This window comes from Centruroides vittatus, unplaced genomic scaffold (assembly GCF_030686945.1).
Source record: "Centruroides vittatus isolate TY-2023 unplaced genomic scaffold, ASM3068694v2 scaffold_464, whole genome shotgun sequence".
Taxonomy (NCBI): domain Eukaryota; kingdom Metazoa; phylum Arthropoda; class Arachnida; order Scorpiones; family Buthidae; genus Centruroides; species Centruroides vittatus.
Genome location: NW_027122710.1, coordinates 1,920,538 through 1,940,392, shown reverse-complemented (window position 1 = coordinate 1,940,392; position 19,855 = coordinate 1,920,538). Strand labels below are relative to the sequence as shown.

The following is a 19,855-nucleotide window of genomic DNA, read 5'->3' as shown; positions in this document are numbered from 1 at the left end:
TTATCGATTTATTTTTCCACGTTTGTTGTATCTAAAGTCAATGATTATTCTTGCTTAATGACTTTCGGATAATGATAACTCTGTTAATTTGCAGGAGTAAGTCACTTTCTCTCTTTTTTTCATTACACTGCATCAATTACCACTAACTTTACAAATTGACCTCTTCCTCTTTTGAATCTTCTTCCCTCTTAATTTTCCGACTAAGAAAATGTTTTCACATAATTCACTATTTATGTTATGGTTTTTAATTTAGTTCTATACAAGGGGGAGTAAAAAGTGCTCTTGTTAGTTAGATAATTAATTTACTTTGCATTCTTTATCAGTTGCTAATATATCGCTGCAGTTGGAAAGTTGTAATGTGGGTGCTGTGAAGGCCTGTTTTCGTATCGTTTTATGTGCTGCCGAGCCCACAATGGGCACGGCTGGGTAGTGAGAAAGGCGGCCCAACGTCTCGCCCATGAAAAAGTTTGCGGGTCGAATTTCCGGCTTTGAAACGGTTTGCAAATTTAATTTTGTCCACTCTCTACCGTGCCTACCAGTGACCGAGTGGATAAAACCCACTAAACACTGGTCGTGGGTTCATACCTGGCCACGCGGAGTTTTCCCGATTCAAGTGTTTTTAAACACCTAAATAGAGGATAGTTTTCCCTTAAAAATTCCAGGAGACACACTCATAAATTGTCGTAAACATAAACCTAACCAACTCCTACTATCTATTTTCATTGTAAAAGGGTGGATGAAACCCCGAACACAGTCAGTCACGGGTTCGCGCCTATCTAACGGGCTAACTAACCCGTTTTTCACACGTCCGACACTTAAATTGGGGTCGATTTTTGTACAGAAATTTCTCACGGTGGCACTCCCCCTTTGGCACATCTCCCGCGTGTTGCCACGCTCCATCGAACCATACTAAATTCAGTTTTCACCAATTTTTCTTCCAATATTTTCCAGTTTTAGGAACAGAATATTGTTCGGGATATACGGACAGCTTCGGAAAATGGAACACGGGATTCTATTGCCCAAATTTGGGAAATGGAGAGCCAGTATACTGCTGCGGTACTACTACTTACAAATACTGTTGCACCAAACGAGACGAAGAGCACAGGCCAGCAGTCGAGTGAGTTTTATTTTGATATTTTCCAGTCACTTTTAATTAATTCTTTACGGGATTAATGCCACTCAAGATAATTAATTATCGCCACGCTTATGGTTACATCGATAATGGCTTCAATTGTCGATGAACGTGACGACTATTAAGTAGGCCATCTTTATTAATTGCAATTAAATTTAAAAAAAAAATTAACAATAATAATTTAATTCTAATTAATGGCGAATTCGATACGGAATTTTTTTAATGGTATTTCTTCATTTTTCCTGTCTTAAAATTTCTAAAAATTCAAGTTTATGATTTTGTAGCGCCATTTTCTCACAAGTAATGATGATGATGCTAATTAAGAAATTGGTATTTAGTTGTCAAATTTTTTATATTTTTTTCAATGCAAACTTTTTAAATTAGCTTCTCATAACTTTAATGATTTTAAAATCCGGCTTTCCAGTGAAATTTTTATTTTTTGATCCGCAAAATTAATATTCTCGGATATTAAACTAATGGAAAGGCGCTCCCTTTCTTCCTTTTTTTAAAAGCAATTTGATTCATTTTTCCTTCTTATCTAAAACTTTTATTACCTTTTAAATTATAGGATATAAATGATTCTCATATTTCATTAATTTATCAAATAATTTGACGAGGAAATCTTCTAATTGAATATTCAAAAAAAATTAATATTTTCGCGTAAAACATCTCTCGAAAGTAGTGGTAATTAATTGTTGTTTTTATGGAAAAAATCTCGAATTTCTGTAATTTTATTTTGTATTTTTGATAATTCCGCAGTTTTTTTTTTTTATTCTGTAAAAGAGAAATTTAATTTCTTTGCTATCTCCTTGCAAATTTTCGTAATTAATCGAACTGAAGAATGGGTGTATCCATAGGTGTATCCATATCCAATGGGTGTATCCGTCTGTTTTAAGTGCTTCTGTATCGAGAGAAGAATGTTTTTAATTCGTCACGGAGCTTATTTTCTCGCGAATTTTTAAGCGATTAAAAATAATTTGTGATAAAATATTTAAACAAAAATTTTCTGCAAACCTTTTTCTTTAGGTCGCGCGTGTTCGTGTGGTGATGTCACGCCTCAATTTTGCTTCGTAGAAACTTAAGCGCCCATCAGTGGCCGAGTGGATAAAACACCGAACAAAACTGGTCGTGAGTTCGCGCCTGTCCGACAGACGGGCCACGTGGAGTTTTCCGGGTTTTCTTCACGTGTCTAACACGTTAATAGGTGCCATTTTTTCATAGAAGATCTCCCGGAAGTCATTTTCTCCCTCGAAAGATCGCCCACGCGTTGTCGTGTACGAATAAATCAACCGACGAAACTTAAATTTCGACCGTTCATTGCTGGGTACGCTAAGGCACACACTACAGAACTGTGTGTAAATGACAATAGTAATTACTCTGGTTGAAAATTGGTGTGAAGTTCCTTGCAGTTAAGCGGTGTTCTTCGTCTAGATTTGGGTTTTAATCTTCTTAGAAAACAGAAGAAACAAATTTTCCCCTCTTAATTACGAAGAAGAAATCTTTTTCCCCCTCCTAATTACAAATATTCGTAATTAAGAGGGGTAAAATGATAAATTGAAAGATTGCAAAGCGCATTTTGATAACGAATCCTGTCGACAATATTCAAACTTGGGCCAAATGTTTATTTTCTTAAGAAATCCGAAGATGTTTTGTTAATATTAAAATGCTTTTTGAGTGTTTCTATTTCTGTTTTTGTTTGTTTGTTCTGTTCGTTCCAGATGTTTAGTTAACTTTTTTCTTGTTTTATTTATTTTGCGAGTAATCTAGAATACAAGTTTCGCTCCGCGACGTTTCCCTTTCTAATTCAATTTATTTGTTTATTCTCAGCAAAATTGTTTGTCTTAATAACGTCTTTCTTACAAATTTTGAAATTATTTTTTTTTTCCAAATCATAAAATTGCTCATTTTAATAAAATGGATTAGTCTTAGAAGCCGTGTTTCTACTCCGTTTATCACAAAGTCAACAATTTCGATTTTTTAATAAACGTTTATTAAAATAATCTAGTATTAGTGTATTGAAAACCTCATTCGTTAGTCTCTCTATGTCCCGGCCACCAGTGGCCGAGTGGATGAAACCACTAAACACTAATTGGTCGTGGGTTCGCGCCTCGCCAACGGCTGGCCACGTGGATGTTTTCTTCCCGTGTCTAACACCTAGATAGGTGCCAATTTCCCGTAGAAAGTTCTTCTGGGAGGCATCCCTCTCTGCAGATCGCCCACGTGTTGCATTATCTCGCGTACCATCAATCCAACCCAACCCGTCTCGTCTTCTTAACTCTGTTTTCTTTCTGATATTCTTAATTCTATGGCCTCTTAGTGGCCATAGAATTCCTTCGTAGATAGCCTTCATGCTGTTTTCTCCGTACAGTATCATTCAATGACCTTGTCATCTCCTAATGTTGGGTGCCTTCTCCTTATCGCACCCTCCTTCACTCTGTTGCTCCCATATGGTTTTATTTTTCACTCTATGGTCGCTTCATACCGTGTCTTCTTCATTCTACGATCTTTTAACATTCTTCTCTCTCCGATTTCCTTGTTGTATGTCTTCTTCTTCCACCGCTTTATGGCATTTTTCTGCGCTCTAGTTTTATGGCATTACCATTTCATTTTATGGTCTCGTCAAATTTGATGGCATTTTATTGTTATTATTATTATTATAGATTTTTGATCCACTTTGCTGAATTATACGAAACTATAATAAACCATGTTGTTTCTCGAAGAGGAATGAAGAACGGGTGAAATGTTGTGTTTTAAAATCAATTTTAATCGGAATAAAGGAGTGAAGACCATTTAAAATTTAGGCAGAGGGTAAGGATAAGGTCAAAACCTTATACTTACCCTCTCCCAAACCAATGTTAAACGTGAGTTTCAATGATTAACGAAGGGAGGAAATTTTGTTATTTGGATCAAAGTGAGATCAATTATATCTTTATTAGATAATTTGCTGGAAAGGCAGACGTTACGATATAATTTACTTCTATGAAGAGAAGATCTGTTCTGTAGACGATTACATTTATTACTGTAGAGTACATCCAGTTTTTTGTTGTGTCAGTGGATTCCTGATGAAGAAAGATTTTTTTTTTTTTTATTTTAACGTTACTAAAAGTGATTTAAAAATTAAAAGATTCAAAGCTCATTTTGGGTTCTCATTACTCATAAGTATATAACGTGCAAATTATTTAATGTCGTTCTTAAAACTGCATTCTTAAATTCATTGTATAATTAATTTTAAGTTTAGAAAAATCTTGGGCTTTTAGCAACGCGCTGTTGAATAATATTCATGAATGGATGCGAGTGATTTTTATTCTGTAGACTTCTTATGCCGGTTCTTCGTTTTGCAGTCTCCTTTTGGTATTTTTCCTTCGTTCTGTTGACTCCTTATGACACGTCTCCTTTGTTCTACAGTCTTACTATTCATTCGTGGCATATAAGTAAACATCTCAGGACCAAAAAACTGCAGTAACATCTTTAAGAAGTAAAAAGTTTAATCACGTTTAAAAAGATTTCTATCAAAAAAAGAAATCAGGAGCGATAAAAGATTAGTAATAGTAGACAAAATAAGCAATTTAAATCAAATTTAGGGATGGTTTTTAGGCTTATCTTTCGCGGATGTGAAATGATGAATATGCTCGATGAATAAGCACCAAGTTAGAACTAGGAAATTGCAAAAAGGAAAAAAAAAAAAAAACTTGTCCAACGTCATTAGTGTTATTCCTCGAAACGGCCATATTTTCGGTCGATGTGGTGTTCATTCGATTTCCAACGATGAAACGGATGTACATTTTCTAAATGGAAATTTAATGGCTCCTTTGAACGCGATTTGACTTTTGATAAAGGAAATTCTTTATAAAATAGCGTCTACCCGAAGACCCAACAATTTGGGATTTTTAGTGTTAAGAAAACGTTATTAAAATGTTCCGAAATTCTAATCTTTCTGGCACGCAATCCAACGAATTTCTGCATTTCTTCAGCTTTCCACCAGCCTATTTTAAGAATAAACAATTATAATTTTGTCGCGTATGACCGTAATAAAGGATCATTCGCTTAATTAGAGTCCTATTTACGTGCGTATTATATGGGGAAAATGGGAGTTCTTGCTTGCTGCAATATCAGCAGACTAACTAAAGATCACTTCTATAAAGTGCTAATTAGATCCTACAGGGCTTTATAATCGTTAGTGATCTGTAACTATACACGTGATCTTAGTTAAGGAGCGTATACAATAATTGATAAGGCTTGTTACGTGATGACCCCAATTTGGAACCGTTATTTCCAGAAACGAAACGAATTAAGGATTGCCTTCCTTCTTACATCGTCTCGAAAGTTTCTCGAGTTTTACTCTCGAGAGGGAAAGTATGGCCGATTCCATCAAGAATTTATCACAATGAGTCATATTGATCACGATCAATGACAGTTGTAATTGCGAATCCGTTACGCGTGGACGCGTTACTGCATTTCGAGGTACCACAAATTATTGATCGATTTATGAATGTCCTCATTAAAATCATCGAAAAAATCCCGGGAAACCACGTGTTACATAGCCTAAACGAAGTTAATGCAAGAAGCTGAATTTTTTTTTTAAGATCGTCACGTGCAAACTTTTTTGACGATCGACTAGTATAAGATGATGAAAACAATAGTAAATTACACAAAAAAGCTGGCAACATTGTTGCTGTACTTTCCCAGAACTCTTTGTTTTTTAATTCCTAATACACTTAATTGCTACCATTACGTTTGTCTTCAGACTAGTTTGTGAGATATTTAAGGGAGTGGGCCATATTTCTCGAACCAAAGGTCCGATTTTCTTGAAAATTTCTAGAAACATTTCCCCGAATACCCAAATCTATCCGTAAAAATTCAGAAATTTTCGAAAAAAAGGTACAGGAGTTATTAAGTTTTCAAGTGCGCGAAAAAAAATCGTGTCTCCCCACACACTAACAACCAACTTTTTTGGCATTTTTCAAAGACTCGAATCCAAAAATCCTGAGGGGTCATTTTTTTGACCGATGGCCACACTTTCCTTCTGTTAACGAAGTTAAAATCGGACGATTACTCGGATTAGATGACATTTTGATCATTTTTAGATATGGCGCATCCATACTTTTTCGATTTAAAAAAAAATCTACTAAAAGTTAACAAATTACCTAAAAAAGTCACGTTTTACAGAAAATTTTTCGATTCGTGACCCGTAAATATTCAATTTATTCATATTTGAACGTGAGATTTTTCAGGAATTTCATATTCAAATCGGATTAAATTGTATCTAAAAATATCAGTTTGTTACGAATTAGAACATAGAATTTATTATAAGTGTCCAACGTTACTCACGTTCTAAATGGAGAAGAATTAGAAAAGATCGTGAGAAACGTGATAAATTACATAAAAATGCCCGCTGCAGGCCATAAAAAAAATTACAATTTATAAAGCATGCGGTTTGCTGATAAAAATATCATTACTTCTCATATTTACGTGATGAATAGATTGTTTTTTGAAATTTAAAAAAACAAATGGACATATTTTAAGTTATGGCACGAGAATGAATAATTTATTGGATCGTCTACCTACCGAATATTTAAGGTATTTTTACATTTAAAATAAATATCTTCAATCCGATCGGACGTAAAGAAAAATCTAAAAATATCCAAATATTTTAAAGGCTATTTTGAAACAAAATGTCGTCGTATTTCCGTGTCTAAATTGAGAAAAATTACACTTAAAATGTTTAAAATGTTTTAATTCTTTCATAGACGAGGAATTAGAGAACATAAACAGAGAATACGCAAGAATAATATAATTAGAAGGGCTTGTATATAATTATAGAAGGGATAGAAAGAGAATATAATCAGGAAAGAATATAATTATAGAGAAAATATGCAGGGAATTACTACTTTTCTCTATAATTATTTTGTTTCCTGGTTGTATTCTCTCTACTTCTTCTATAATTATACCCTTATATATGTATACAAACCCTTCTAATTATATAATTCTTGCATATTTTAGTTTCTAGTATCGTCTATAAGAAATTTTCTAGTAAAGTAAAACCTGTGTAAACCGGAATCGCTTCGTACAGGATATTTTTTCCGGTTTGGCACGGGCCTTTTCTTAACACAGAAAATCGCCCCGTTCCAAACATGTTTCCGTTTTAGACAGGTTTCACTGTACTAATTCCCTGTAGATTTTCTTAAGCTACAGGATAAGACAATTAACTCCTTACAAAGTTGCTCACATTTTAAATTAATATACAGTAAAACCTGTTAGAAACGGAAACCTGCCTAAACGAGAAGAATTCTTCGGACGCAGCGGTTTTGTGTGTTAAAAAGAATACTTGTTTTAAAAAACCGGGAAAATATTCGGTACCGTGTCTGTCCGGTTTACACAGGTTTTACTGTATTCTACATTAATCAATCCGATTATTCTGCTTTTGCCAATTAAAATATCAATTTGAGACAGCACAAATCTGCGAGATTCGAATAATTTCTATTGTTTCGCAAGACAGTAGCGTAATGCATTTCTTTTTGTTGCAATATCATTAAAATACATCTGAAATGAGACAAACTCGGAGAGAATCGAGCGTCGAACTTATTAAATAAACTGGAAGAATGAGAGGAGTAGCTGCGCATTATATATAGAGAAACAGCATCCCGGATAGAAAATAGGAGGATTTTTTTCCTCCTAAGAGATTTACAATCGTTGTTACTTTATCACAAAAAACCGCAGGAAAAAAAGTACAAAATAAAATAAAATGGTTGGTCTCTCTTCATACAATTTCTTTGTTTGGAATCTCTCGACGAATTTGGATACAGTACTCGAGTTAATCAGGGATGATCGTTTTATTTTAAATCTACCCTTTGCATTTTTCATTTTAATGAATATATAATACTTACTTTTTAACTTTCTCTACGTATAAAGTCGATTTAAATCAGCTTTTTAATGTATGTATAATCATTTATTCCAAGAGGACAACATCCACATTGTTCTCAATGGCAAACAGGGAAATGGCATTTAATTCTTAGCGAAATGTCGAAAAATTTCATCAAAAATTAATAAATCTTTTAACATAAAAGATAAATTATACACAGTAAAACCTGTCCCAAACGGAAACCTGCCACACCGTACCGTATCAGTCCGGTTTACGCAGGTTTCGCCGTAATAAATAATATCTCGCGTTTATTAATTGGCTGGAGCGTGGACTACGTATTTGCGAGGAAGATTTAGCAATGTGTACGCTTCAAACGGTTAATTTATTCCGATGGACCACTAAATGGTTTCGTTATCGAATCCATCAATGGATCATTTTGTTCTCAAATAACAATGAAACTTTTACAATTCGCTCGTTTCGCGCGTAATCGATCACAATAATTCTCCATCTCTCCCGCCGATTTCCTATTTTAGGGTATTTTCTTTTATCGATTGTGATAAATTCTTAACATTTTGCTCCAATTTTTCAATTTCTGATCATTAAATACATCCATTTTTATCGACTGCTCCGAATAATTTGTGTCGTTTTCCGCTCCTCCTCGAGTTTCCATTAACTGATGACAAAACTTGAATGAAGTTTCCTCCTCTACACTTTGACAGAAGCAATATTTTGCTATTTTTCCAAAAATTACATTTAACAGTTAACTGGAATAATGAATAATGCTCCAATTACTAAATATTAAACACGGCACGTTAATTTATGCTCAACTTAGTGTTTTAATTTAATTATTCTTTGTTTTGTCTTACAAGGAATCCTCGAGCTTTGACTTGGATTTTGCTGAATGGGTGTCTCCTTGTTAGATTATTAACACATCATATCGAGCTTTGATTTACGTTGCACATGCACACAGACGTTCGGTCGATAATTTTAAAGTTCGATCCACATTCTTAGGGTTTATTGTTTCTTCACATTTTATCAAAGTTTGAACCTAACTACAAATGGTTAAATGTACGTACTTTTGTATCGAACGTTCTTTTATAGGTCCTTTTATTAAAATAAAAGTAATTTATATATAAATTTACCTTGAAATTATAAAAATATATAATTTATTAATATAATTTCGAAAAGCGTGCAGCTCGTTACGTGTCAATCGGATTACATTAAAATTTCAAATTAGACTGAGTACGATAGCAAATTACAGTTTTCGCTGGTGGCTTTCGGTTAATAAAATTTATTTTTGTGTAAATTATCCACTTTCTAAAAGAATCCATTTTAAATGCGAGAAGTTTAGTACAAATACAAGTAATAAATTGTCTACACCCAGTCGATAATTGGAAGAATCGCCATTTCCCGTCTGACTAATATGGGGCTAACTGTATTAGTCATCGACTTGTATCGCAGCCAATAATTTATTTAACTCAATTGAACGTATATATTAATGTGTTCTAAATATGGTATTTTGCTCGAGGCCAGTATACAAGAAAAGGAATTTAAAAAAGTAATTACAGTATCCTTTAATTCTTCGCCATTTTAATTTAATTAAAATGTCTTTTTCGAGCCAACTCTATGAAAACCAAGAGAATTTACCTACAGGAATTTTGGGCATTTCTGTAGTGTAATTTCTGTCACACACAATTTGAAAATATTTTTAAGTAATTTCTTAATTTCTCACATGAAAAAAAAATGCCAGATAGTTAGTTTCTATATTTATTATTATTGTATAAAATAGGCAGACTTAAATTCATGCAATTTGCATATAAATAATCTTTCCATAAACAAAATTATAACGCATTCTTGTACTATTGGGTGAATTTTAATGTAGTAAAGATTGGAGAAAGGGACACCAGATGATTGTATTTGAATATTCAAATTTTCTTCCGTTGAAATTAAAGCATTTTATAAGTTGCGCGTATGATTTTCAGCCAGACGGTTTTATTGGGCATCGTGTTGGGAGTCTTGTTGGCCGTGGTGCTGGTCACGCTGGTGTCCTGTTTGGTCTGTCGACGCTGCCTTCATTTCGGACGTCGTCGACCGGCGGTTAACGGAGGTATGTGGTATTTATTCTCTCCCTGTAGCTTCCTAATATATATCTATAAGTAACTTTAACCAATGTTTTTTCTTCTTTAAAATATTCAATTACTTTTGCTAATATCATGATTAACGAGTGAAGGTAATACGTTGTGAGAGACATTAAATGGAGCAATGTCTCGAAACCGATATTGGTAGACTACAGACAATGATTTAAATAAAACGCCTTGATAAAATACTCAAAGAGTTTAACGTTTCAGGTCCGTTGTATAGAATGCACTGCAGCAGCACGGCCAGCGGCGTGGCCAACATGTACTCCTTTTCGGGACAGAACAGTGCCGTGACGACACCGATAGACACCAGTGAACCACATGTACTGGTCAATCTAGACTGTCACCATCCCAACATCTCCAATCAGTTACCCGTGTTCGGCACGACGGCGGCCGACGCGTCTCATTTGGAAAGTATGATGAATATTGTTTCGATTATCCAAGGTGTGTTGTAATTTCTTTCAGATAACGTATGCTGGAATTTTGAATCCAGACATCTGTTAGTCTGAAGGATTGCAACAGATTCATGTCTTTTTAGTGTAAAATTTTAAAAGTAATATGGAGTAATGTATAAAATGTTCTAAAATGTCTTTCTAAATAATCATCATTTAAATGTCTACTTGAAAGAAATTTTAAGCATTAAACAACTTGCTTTGGGCTAAAATTAAGTTAATTTAATAATAAATCTGCCTTGTAGATACGGTTAGTTATTAAAAATAACCTGTGTAGATTTAACCTCGGCCCAATTTTATTATACAGGGTGTCCATAATTAAAGTATAACGCTTTAGCCCACTCTGGAGACAAGAGATAAATATGTCTATATAAAATTTTGTCGATTGACCGCTATCTTGACACGGGATAACTATGGACAGAATTTCGAAATAGATTTTTTTTTCCTCCTGTTAGTGATCTACTATAATGACGACCACTGTTGTAGTAGCGGGATCACGTAACAGCAGTGATCTGTAACTTACAAACCATGGGTCGTGTTTAAGTAACATTACATTTATACAAGATCTCGCGCCACAGTCATTGAAAGAGAGACCATCTAGCGTGATTGAAAAGACCAACTGATCGTCCTTTTGTTGCCAAATGCCTACTCGTTCACCGATCCAACCTTGTAACTTTTGGTTTCGTGGCTATTGAAAAGCAAGGTTTACAAGCAGTGGAGTTGTGGATTTATCAGAACGAATGGGTGAATTGAAAGGAAAGACAGTCATTAGCCTCGGCACGTTGCTAATGTAACTCAAGTGGCATAAAGCACATTTAACAATATCTTTGATGCTGCTGCAACGGCGGAACCTTTAGAGACCCTTATTGGCAAAAATGGTTACATGTTTCATAGTTGTCCATAGTTTTCTCATGTTGAGATAAACGTTAAATAATACTTAGACACCCTGTATATCGCAAGTCATTGTGTGCACTAAATTGGGATTATTTTACATCATTTATTCGTGTCAAAAAATTTATCATATTATATAGACTAAATTTCTAGAAAATTCTTATTGTTTTTCTGATTTTAGTTGTATTATATTAATGATTAATTATGCATCCCATATTAGGCAATCCTCACGGAGCAAGACACATGTTTTATCACTCTATTGTGCCACAAGAACCGCCTCCACCGTACCAGATGAATAACCCGGTCTCTTCGGGATATAATGAACAAGAACCTTCGAATGCTGCATCTATCTCTAATCCGTCCATTACTAGGTAAAGTATGTGTTACTTTTTTTTTACATACGTGAAACTATATTTCTTTTTGAAGTAATTTATATTTTTATATTAAATAGAAGACTTGTAAATCATTATGAATAGTAAGTAGAAAATCTAAAATGACCATTTTGTTTAATGTAAATTATAAGTTATGATGGTATATGTTAAAAACAAAATTCGGTAGAGATGCTATAATCTGACGTATGTCAGTCCAGCAGCAGTAGTAGTGAGACAGGTATCACTCTTTGGTACAACCTGTGTTATGGAAAAGGGGGAAGAAGGGTGGGTGTGAGAAGGAAAGAGGATGAAAAAAGGGTTGGGATCCACGGGCGTCCCGCGACGATGTTTTGAGTCAAGGCAAAGTTGGGAACAAGATGCCTGCAACTCAGCCTGACAGAGATGTCTGGAATGAAGCCATGAGTAGGACGGCCTGTAGTGCAGTTGTTCCAATCTTCTTGCCAAGTTTGCAAAAGTTGATTATAGATCCATTTATGGATAGTGGAAGGCGGTATTTTACTGTAAGAACAAGGAAGGTAAGAGACCGCAGCTCTTTTGGCGAGAGCGTCGGCTGCCTCGTTCCCCTCCACCCCAGAGTGGCCACGACCCAGTTAAGGGTGATGTGATGGTGGTGGTTATTACTGATAAGCATTTTCTGAATGGTGGTAACATTGTAGCCATTGTTGTTGGTGTTGGAAATTGAGAGAAGAGCTGTAATGCTATCTGTGTAGATGGCTATTTTCTTTTTACGGGGCAACCAGTCTTCATTGATGTGGTGGAATGCCTTGGTGATAGCAAAGATCTCTGCCTATGGGACGGAACAGAATTTACCAAGCTTGAAAACAGACCGGTGAGTAATATTGCCTTTTTGTACGCGATAAAAGCTGCACCCACTTGATCCTCTTGCTTGGAACCGTCTGTGTAGATTTTATAATCATGGTCATTTCAGTCATGGTAAGTGAGGTACTGGATGTTCATGGAAAGTCATATCCATATAGGAGTTTGGAATTTTCTTTTCGATACCGTTGGTAATGAGGTCTTGGTAGATTTTGTCAGGAAGGTTTGGAAGGGTTTTGTGCTGAATTTTATCTTTCCAGTTAGAGAGGTCAATCATGTTTTTGAGATTCCAAGACCACATAGCTGCTCTAATTTTAAGGTATAGAGCAGGGGTAGCCAACAAGTCGATCGCCAAGCCAATTTTGGTCGATCGCTCACGATGTCTTGACTTAATGTATTATATTTGTAACCGAACGTAACAGTATGCATGCAGTTATGACTCAACTCATAAGCAGTGAACCTCGTACTTAAACACAGTGTATAAATATAGTATGTATTTCACATCTCCGCCTGCCCACTTAGACACTGCCTATGACAACAAGTCGATCGCGACACATTTTTAAGATAAAAAGTAGATCTTATGTACACAAAAGTTGGCCACCCCTGGTATAGAGGGCAGAGTCCATTTATGACCAGAAGGGCAGAGGTGGGTGCAGTACAGTAGGCCCTGGCAATTCGCAATGCTGCAATTCTATGGCCTTTTCCCAGATAGCGGCAGCATAAAGTATAATGGGCTCTATGACACCCAAATAGATATTTTTTAGTAGCATTGTATCTGATCCCCCAGTTACTGGCTGCTATACTAATCAGTTTGTTGGAGACAACTGTTGCCTTTTTGCAAATGTGGATGTGCTTTGTCCAGTGCAATTTTTCATCCAGGGGTACCCCAAGATACATTAACTTCTTCATCCTAGAGATTCTTGATTTTAATGGTTAGGCTTTTTTGAAGGCTAGTCTTTTTTGGAATATGATGTACAGTACTTACACTTGTTGTAATTTATAGGCAGTTTACTATCAGTAATCCATTTGTAGATGGTGTCTATTATGATATTGCATAGGGGTGCCAGATTGTCAGAATTTTTGTCAGAAACATGGGCCACCATGTTATTGGCATACCCTTGCACCAAGAAGCCCAGTATCCTGTTGCAGATGTTCAGAAGGTCATTGTGAACTAGAGTCCAGGGGTATAGTCACCAGGGAAGTACCCAATCTGAAGGCACCGATTATATAGTACTACAAAGAATGTTGGAAGTGCTTCGAAGGTTTCCTTTGTCATTTTGCGTGTTATTGTGTCCTTTCCAGGGGCCTTCTTTATTTTTATCTTTTTAAAGGCTTTGGAAACTTCACTGTAAGTGAAAGGAGGATCGTTGCATGTGTTTGGGGTGAATCTAAAGCGGTCCCATTTTTCTTTATGCACACTATTGTCAGTTTGGTTATCAGTGGGAAAGTGGTGGTCAAAGATGGTTTTTATTGTATCACTGAAGGAGGTGGTTAGAGTACCATCCAATTTGTGGATTGGCACGGAAATGCCCGTTTTACACTGTTTTTTGAAGGCAACATAGTAGGACTCGGTCCAGGGTTTATCAAACTGCCCACAGAACTTCCTCCAGGCATTATGTCTCTTTTAGTTAATTAAGGTTTTGTAGTTATTAAACTTGTTGATAAAGGCAGCATGAAGGGTGTTGCAAAGGTCAATGTCGTGTTGTTTTTGGTATGCCTTTCTTAACTTTCTAACCTCTCTCCTTACAGTTGTGAGTTTGCTGTCCCACTATGGTACTGAAGTTCCAGCTTTTTTTTGTGAGAGGTGTTGTGATAGCAGGTTTATATGCAATTGTTTAGGGGTGATGCACTTATCAATATCTTTTTGTCCATCTCTGTTACAGACTTTTCAATATTCCATGAGCATTTAAGTTGCTCACAAAAGGCATTCCAGTTAGTTTTGATTACATAATTGTCAGTGTGGACAGATTTGCCTGTAAGGTTTAAAGTAGTTTTAATATATCTATGATCACTGGCATAACATTCGAAATAGCACAGAGCTAATTTTTTTAATATCTTCATTTAAAATTTTTAAGTCTATAAATTTTAGATACTTTCTGCACAAAAGCAATAGAAGGATAAGCATGGCAAATTGACCCCAAACATACTTTTGGGCCAACTTTCATCCCTTCATCTGTCTTGCTTATCCTTTTGAAATTATATAAAACAATTTCTAAAAAATATTTTGAATATTTAAAAATTATTCAAGAAGTTTATAGATAAATGATATTCTTCTAAAATATGAAGAAACCAATATTAATTACTTACATTTATTTAAGCTTGAGATAAATAATAACTTAGCAAATATTTTAACACATTTGATGCCAAAGACTATTTGGAGTGTCCTACATTGCCTCTACCCAAAATGCCAAGGATGCTCATCCTCGAAATTTGATTACATTATTGCTTGGAAAATTCTTATAAACAAACCAATTTTTTTAAGTATTTGATAAACAATAAAAACAAAGTCTAATCACATTCTATTTTTTTGGCATATTGGTAGGGAAGTCTGTTTTTATACCAACATTGAATGTATTACAAAGGTAAAACTGAACTATTGTAATGGAATTCTTTCTGAATTCTTAATTTTTATTTTCAATATGAAGTAAAGTGTTATTAGAAAAACAACAGAATAAATTAATAGATTTCTGTATAAATTAAATATTTTTATAAATATAAACAAATAATATAACAAATTTTTCTCTTCATTTAACAACATCCACCAAGATTAAAATCGCTATATTTGGGAGTAACATTTAGATAAGTTCTAATTTATAGTAATATTTTTAGATTAATGAAATATTCCTTTTTAGATTCATTTTTTCCAGTAAAATTGTTGGAATAATATATGAAGATATCTATTGTTTTGATAATCAAATTTGCAGTTCTTCTTAAAGATATAAACAGAGGGAATTTAACGTGTAAAACATGTGATAGTTATGTCTTCATCACTATAAACTAGTAATAATTTAATAACTTTACAAAATTTTTTCAACCTAACATGATCTTTTCCTTCATTGTTTTCTGGAGGAAAACTAAAATTATGACAATGTTTTAAGAAATATCTAATTTAAGAATTGCCAAATATAACAAACACATCAGATCACAATTGAAAAATTTATACAAGGTTTTAATTTGTCAAACAAAAATACCTTGGACAACTCAATTATTAGAAGCATTTTATTTTAATTCTTGTAATCATATGGTTTAACATAGAATTTTATTTTGATAACATCAGTAAAAGTACACAAATTATTAAAAAAATTGTAGGTGACAAAAAGCTTCGGATACTTTTAGCCATGACAGAAAATACCTCTGGCACTACTAAAATGAAACATTTAAGTAAGAAGAACCTAGGCATAAATAGCAATATTCATTTAGTGTAAATTAGTAGAACAAATGGTATCTGGAAAGCAATAAGCTGTGATATTTCTGAAATAATTGTAAACTTTCTTAAAGAGATAAAGTTCTTGCAGCAACAAATCTAAAAATTGGCAGATCAACAATTTTGATATTAAAAAGTGCAACAAAACTGGTAGCATTGATCCAGGATAATTGAAAAATTGTAGCAGCTTTCAATCTTGTTCTTGTGTAAAATTATCAAAGAAAACTGGTAAGCATCCTATATAGAACTGATAACTGAATAGAATGCAGCCAGTAGTAAACAAGTTACTAAAGAGATTTATTTAAATTTCACCTGATAAAATAATAGTGCATTATGTCAGCATGAGAATATAATGTTTGTGTCAACATGTGATCTTTCTTTTACTGCTAAGAAAAACTCCTGTTAATTAAGCCTCAAATGAAAATTTACATGGAGAGGAAAGTTTAAAATTGGGTGCAACAATAGCAGTTAAGCTTTCAGTTGAAGGTGGAACAGGACTGTTTCCAGCAATAAAGCATAGTTGGAGGTTTTTGCATTAGAAGCAATGAAACAAAGTGATCCAAAGAAAGTATAATTCTTTCATCCTGTGTTTTAATCAAACAATAAAGTTTCCAGAAATTATGGTACTATGGAGTTGCATGTCTTCAAGATCTTGACACACTGCATTTTATCTAGATCAGCAAATTCAGAAAAAACATCATCAGATCTTTTGGCAGTTTTTCATGTATGGAAGAAAGCTTTCTTAAAACAGGGCATGGCTTGCAAATCACAACATTAATATGTTATGTTAACTATCTAATAGTCTATATCTTTTTCCATTGGAAATCTATGGAGAAGGATCTCAACAGATGGTGACTGCTTATGTCAAAAAATCCAGGAAGTCTAGGTGGAATTACTCAACATGAGTTTTTCATGCTCCTATTAATACAATGTGTGACTGCAGTAATACAGGCAAAAAGCAATGTAACTAGATACTAATCAGCAGTGTCAAAAGTTTTTTTGTCACTTATGCTTCACTTAAAGTATTTTTCTTTAAAAATGCAAATTCTTGCATTAATTTTATTGTGTTATTTGTTAATGAAGGTTATGGTTTAATATACAATAATTTTGTAAACAATTTTATTGCCTTGTTTTTTATTTTACTATGTTTAAAACCAAGAAGTCTTAACCAAAACAAAAAAATACCTTATACCAATTCTGGCTAGTGTTGATATATTATAACATTCAACATTCTAAACTTATTAAATGTTAATTTTTTAATCAATTTTATCAACTTTCTTCTTAAAAAATTCAGCACTATATATTTATAGATTTATCTGTGATATTACTATTCATATTACACAAATAAATTAAAAAGTATTAAGTGCTTTGTAATTTTAGCAGTTGAACGAAAATTTAAAATTATATACCAAGGATGGCCATACCTTATCACAATAAGAGCCATACACTGCCTATTGGAAATAAATGAGAGCCACATCATCTATTTATAGTATTTTAACTATACATTATATATCATAGTAAATACCACTATTTATTTAATGATTGAAGGAGTAAAGTATCATAAAGTTGGGTTGGGTAGGGTACATTCATAAAGTTGGAATTAAGTTTCAGTTAAACTTTCAGTTGCATGTTTAAAATTAAGTTGCAAGTTACACTTTATGATCTCTGTGTATATTACACTATGTAATACACATAAAAGTTTTGTAAGTTTTCTGGCTAAGCAGTAAGCAAGGTTATAAAAAGAAATTCTATAAGTATATGGGAGTCACAATAAGGGTCTAGAATAGCCCTTATTGTGGCTCCAATTATTATATTTCAGCTCTATCAAACAAGCAAACTAATGAAAATCATAAAATAAGATTTAATAGAAAATGACTAATATTTTAAGAAAATTACTTGTAAATATAAAATCAATCAAGTAAAATCTTTTCTAAATTACTTTTTCAGCTTTACCCAAAATAGACTTCGCCCAGTCGCTTGTCCTCGATCGCCAGAAGCAGTAGTTTCACTTCCCTCTTCCCATTCGTCTACAAATACAACTACTCAATGTAATTCAACAATGACAAGGAATACAATATATTGGTCAACAAAATTCTAAAATGATGTATAAATGGACTTAAAGGAGAAGTGCCTGATATATTTAAATTCTCAATCATTAACTGTTCATATCATTTTTAAATAGAAATGTAATTCATATTTCAGTAGATCGCTAAAGCAGAAAACAATCTGTATTAACTGTGATGCCGAAAATATCAGTGCTGTTTTATACAAATAAATAAGAAATTTCATGCTAGTCATATCTCATAAGACAGATGAAGTCATTACAGGTATCTATTTTTAGTATAAAATTCATAATTCCCTAAAAAGTGCCAAAATTTCAGGATTATCATCAATGTTAACTACATAATGAGTGTCGCAAAAGCCTTTCTTCTAAAGGCAATAACTTCTGTAGAAATGGTGATATATCTGTATATTAAATGGATCTGTTATCAACAGCATAAATGGTTTTGGACTTCATTTGTTTTTTTTTTGAAGGTAGCAATTAACCAGGCATAACATAAATCTCATTCCAAATATCAATAAGTAATCTTCTACTTTCTACCTTCTAAAGATAGTTTAATTCCAGTTTTAAGTATTGTACATTGTTCTTTCTGTCTCTAGCTAACATAAGAATTATGTTTTTAAACAGCAGCTGATATTAACAGTGCAAAAAACATTCCAGACTGTGTCATGTTCTGTTGTCTGTTGAAATAGATGTAATAGTCATTTCTAGGCAAGTTATATAAAAATAATTCTCCTAAAAAACACACTAATCTAATTTGAGGTTGAGTAGTCAAGTAGTTTGACATTACCTAATTTATTAGACAGATACATATCCATTTCTCTAGAAGTTATTTCATTAATGAATGTTAAAAATTCATGAAAAGCTAAGTCAATTAAGATCTTATTTATATAATATGCATTCTTCATCATTAATAAAGTCTCATATAGAAATGAAATTTTTGTTTAATTGCCTTGTGAATAATTTATGAATGGTTTATTCAATAAAAGTTCTTTCCTTTAAAATTAATGTTTTTGTATTCAAACAAGTAAGTATACTAGAAAAGTAAGAAAATCTATCCTTTCAAAGTTTCTTTTTATTATTCTTTGCTTAATAGTATTAAAATTTTATTTTTGATATGTTGAACATTTTTTTAATGCCTTTGATGATCTTCATTAAAATAATCGTTAGAGTGAAAATCACAAATTGTAATTTCTTTATAGCAGTATTCATATAGATTGGTTTTAAATATTATTTTTACAAACTTGGTAAGGATTATATTCAAATTTTGATGTCCTGTTGGTCTATAGGAATTGATTAAAATTTATTTTAAAAAACCTCTAAAATGTTCAAAATTAAGAATTTAATATAACATTCTTAATTGAATCTCTCACCTTATTATCTAGATTTAATAAATTAAAATTTATATATTATTTATATAGTGAATAACTTCTAATTCTCTAAAAAATTAAGTATCATTATACTCATGCTTTACTTTCATAATTATTTTTTTGTTTTAATTTTTTCAATGTTGTTTTAAAAACTACATTGAAACTGCTGCTAAATATTATACACACATTATCAAATCTTAAGTTTTTCTCATTGATATTTACAATTTATATATAGAATTTTCTTTTAATTCAAACATTGTACATACCTTTTCAAATATTATGGTATTTAATACTTTTACTGAAAATTTTAATTTATTCA

The 19,855-nt window shown here is 33.0% G+C and overlaps 1 protein-coding gene across 5 annotated transcripts in view; it reads left to right on the top strand.

The window, feature by feature from the left end:
• Positions 1-19,128, top strand: part of LOC136989325 (protein shisa-1-like) — a 133,978-nt gene extending 114,850 nt beyond the window's left edge. For 2 of the 5 annotated variants that reach the window (XM_067287452.1, XM_067287453.1), the window contains 5 exons: positions 952-1,117; positions 9,974-10,098; positions 10,340-10,573; positions 11,693-11,843; positions 18,052-19,128. In XM_067287452.1, coding sequence (XP_067143553.1) covers positions 952-1,117; positions 9,974-10,098; positions 10,340-10,573; positions 11,693-11,843; positions 18,052-18,202 — 827 coding nt within the window. In that variant the 3' untranslated portion in view covers positions 18,203-19,128. Of the gene's footprint in view, positions 1-951; positions 1,118-9,973; positions 10,099-10,339; positions 10,574-11,692; positions 11,849-18,051 lie in introns of all 5 variants that reach the window. The other 3 variants (XM_067287451.1, XM_067287454.1, XM_067287455.1) reach the window with 3 other exon arrangements.
• The last annotated feature ends 727 nt before the right edge of the window (positions 19,129-19,855 follow it).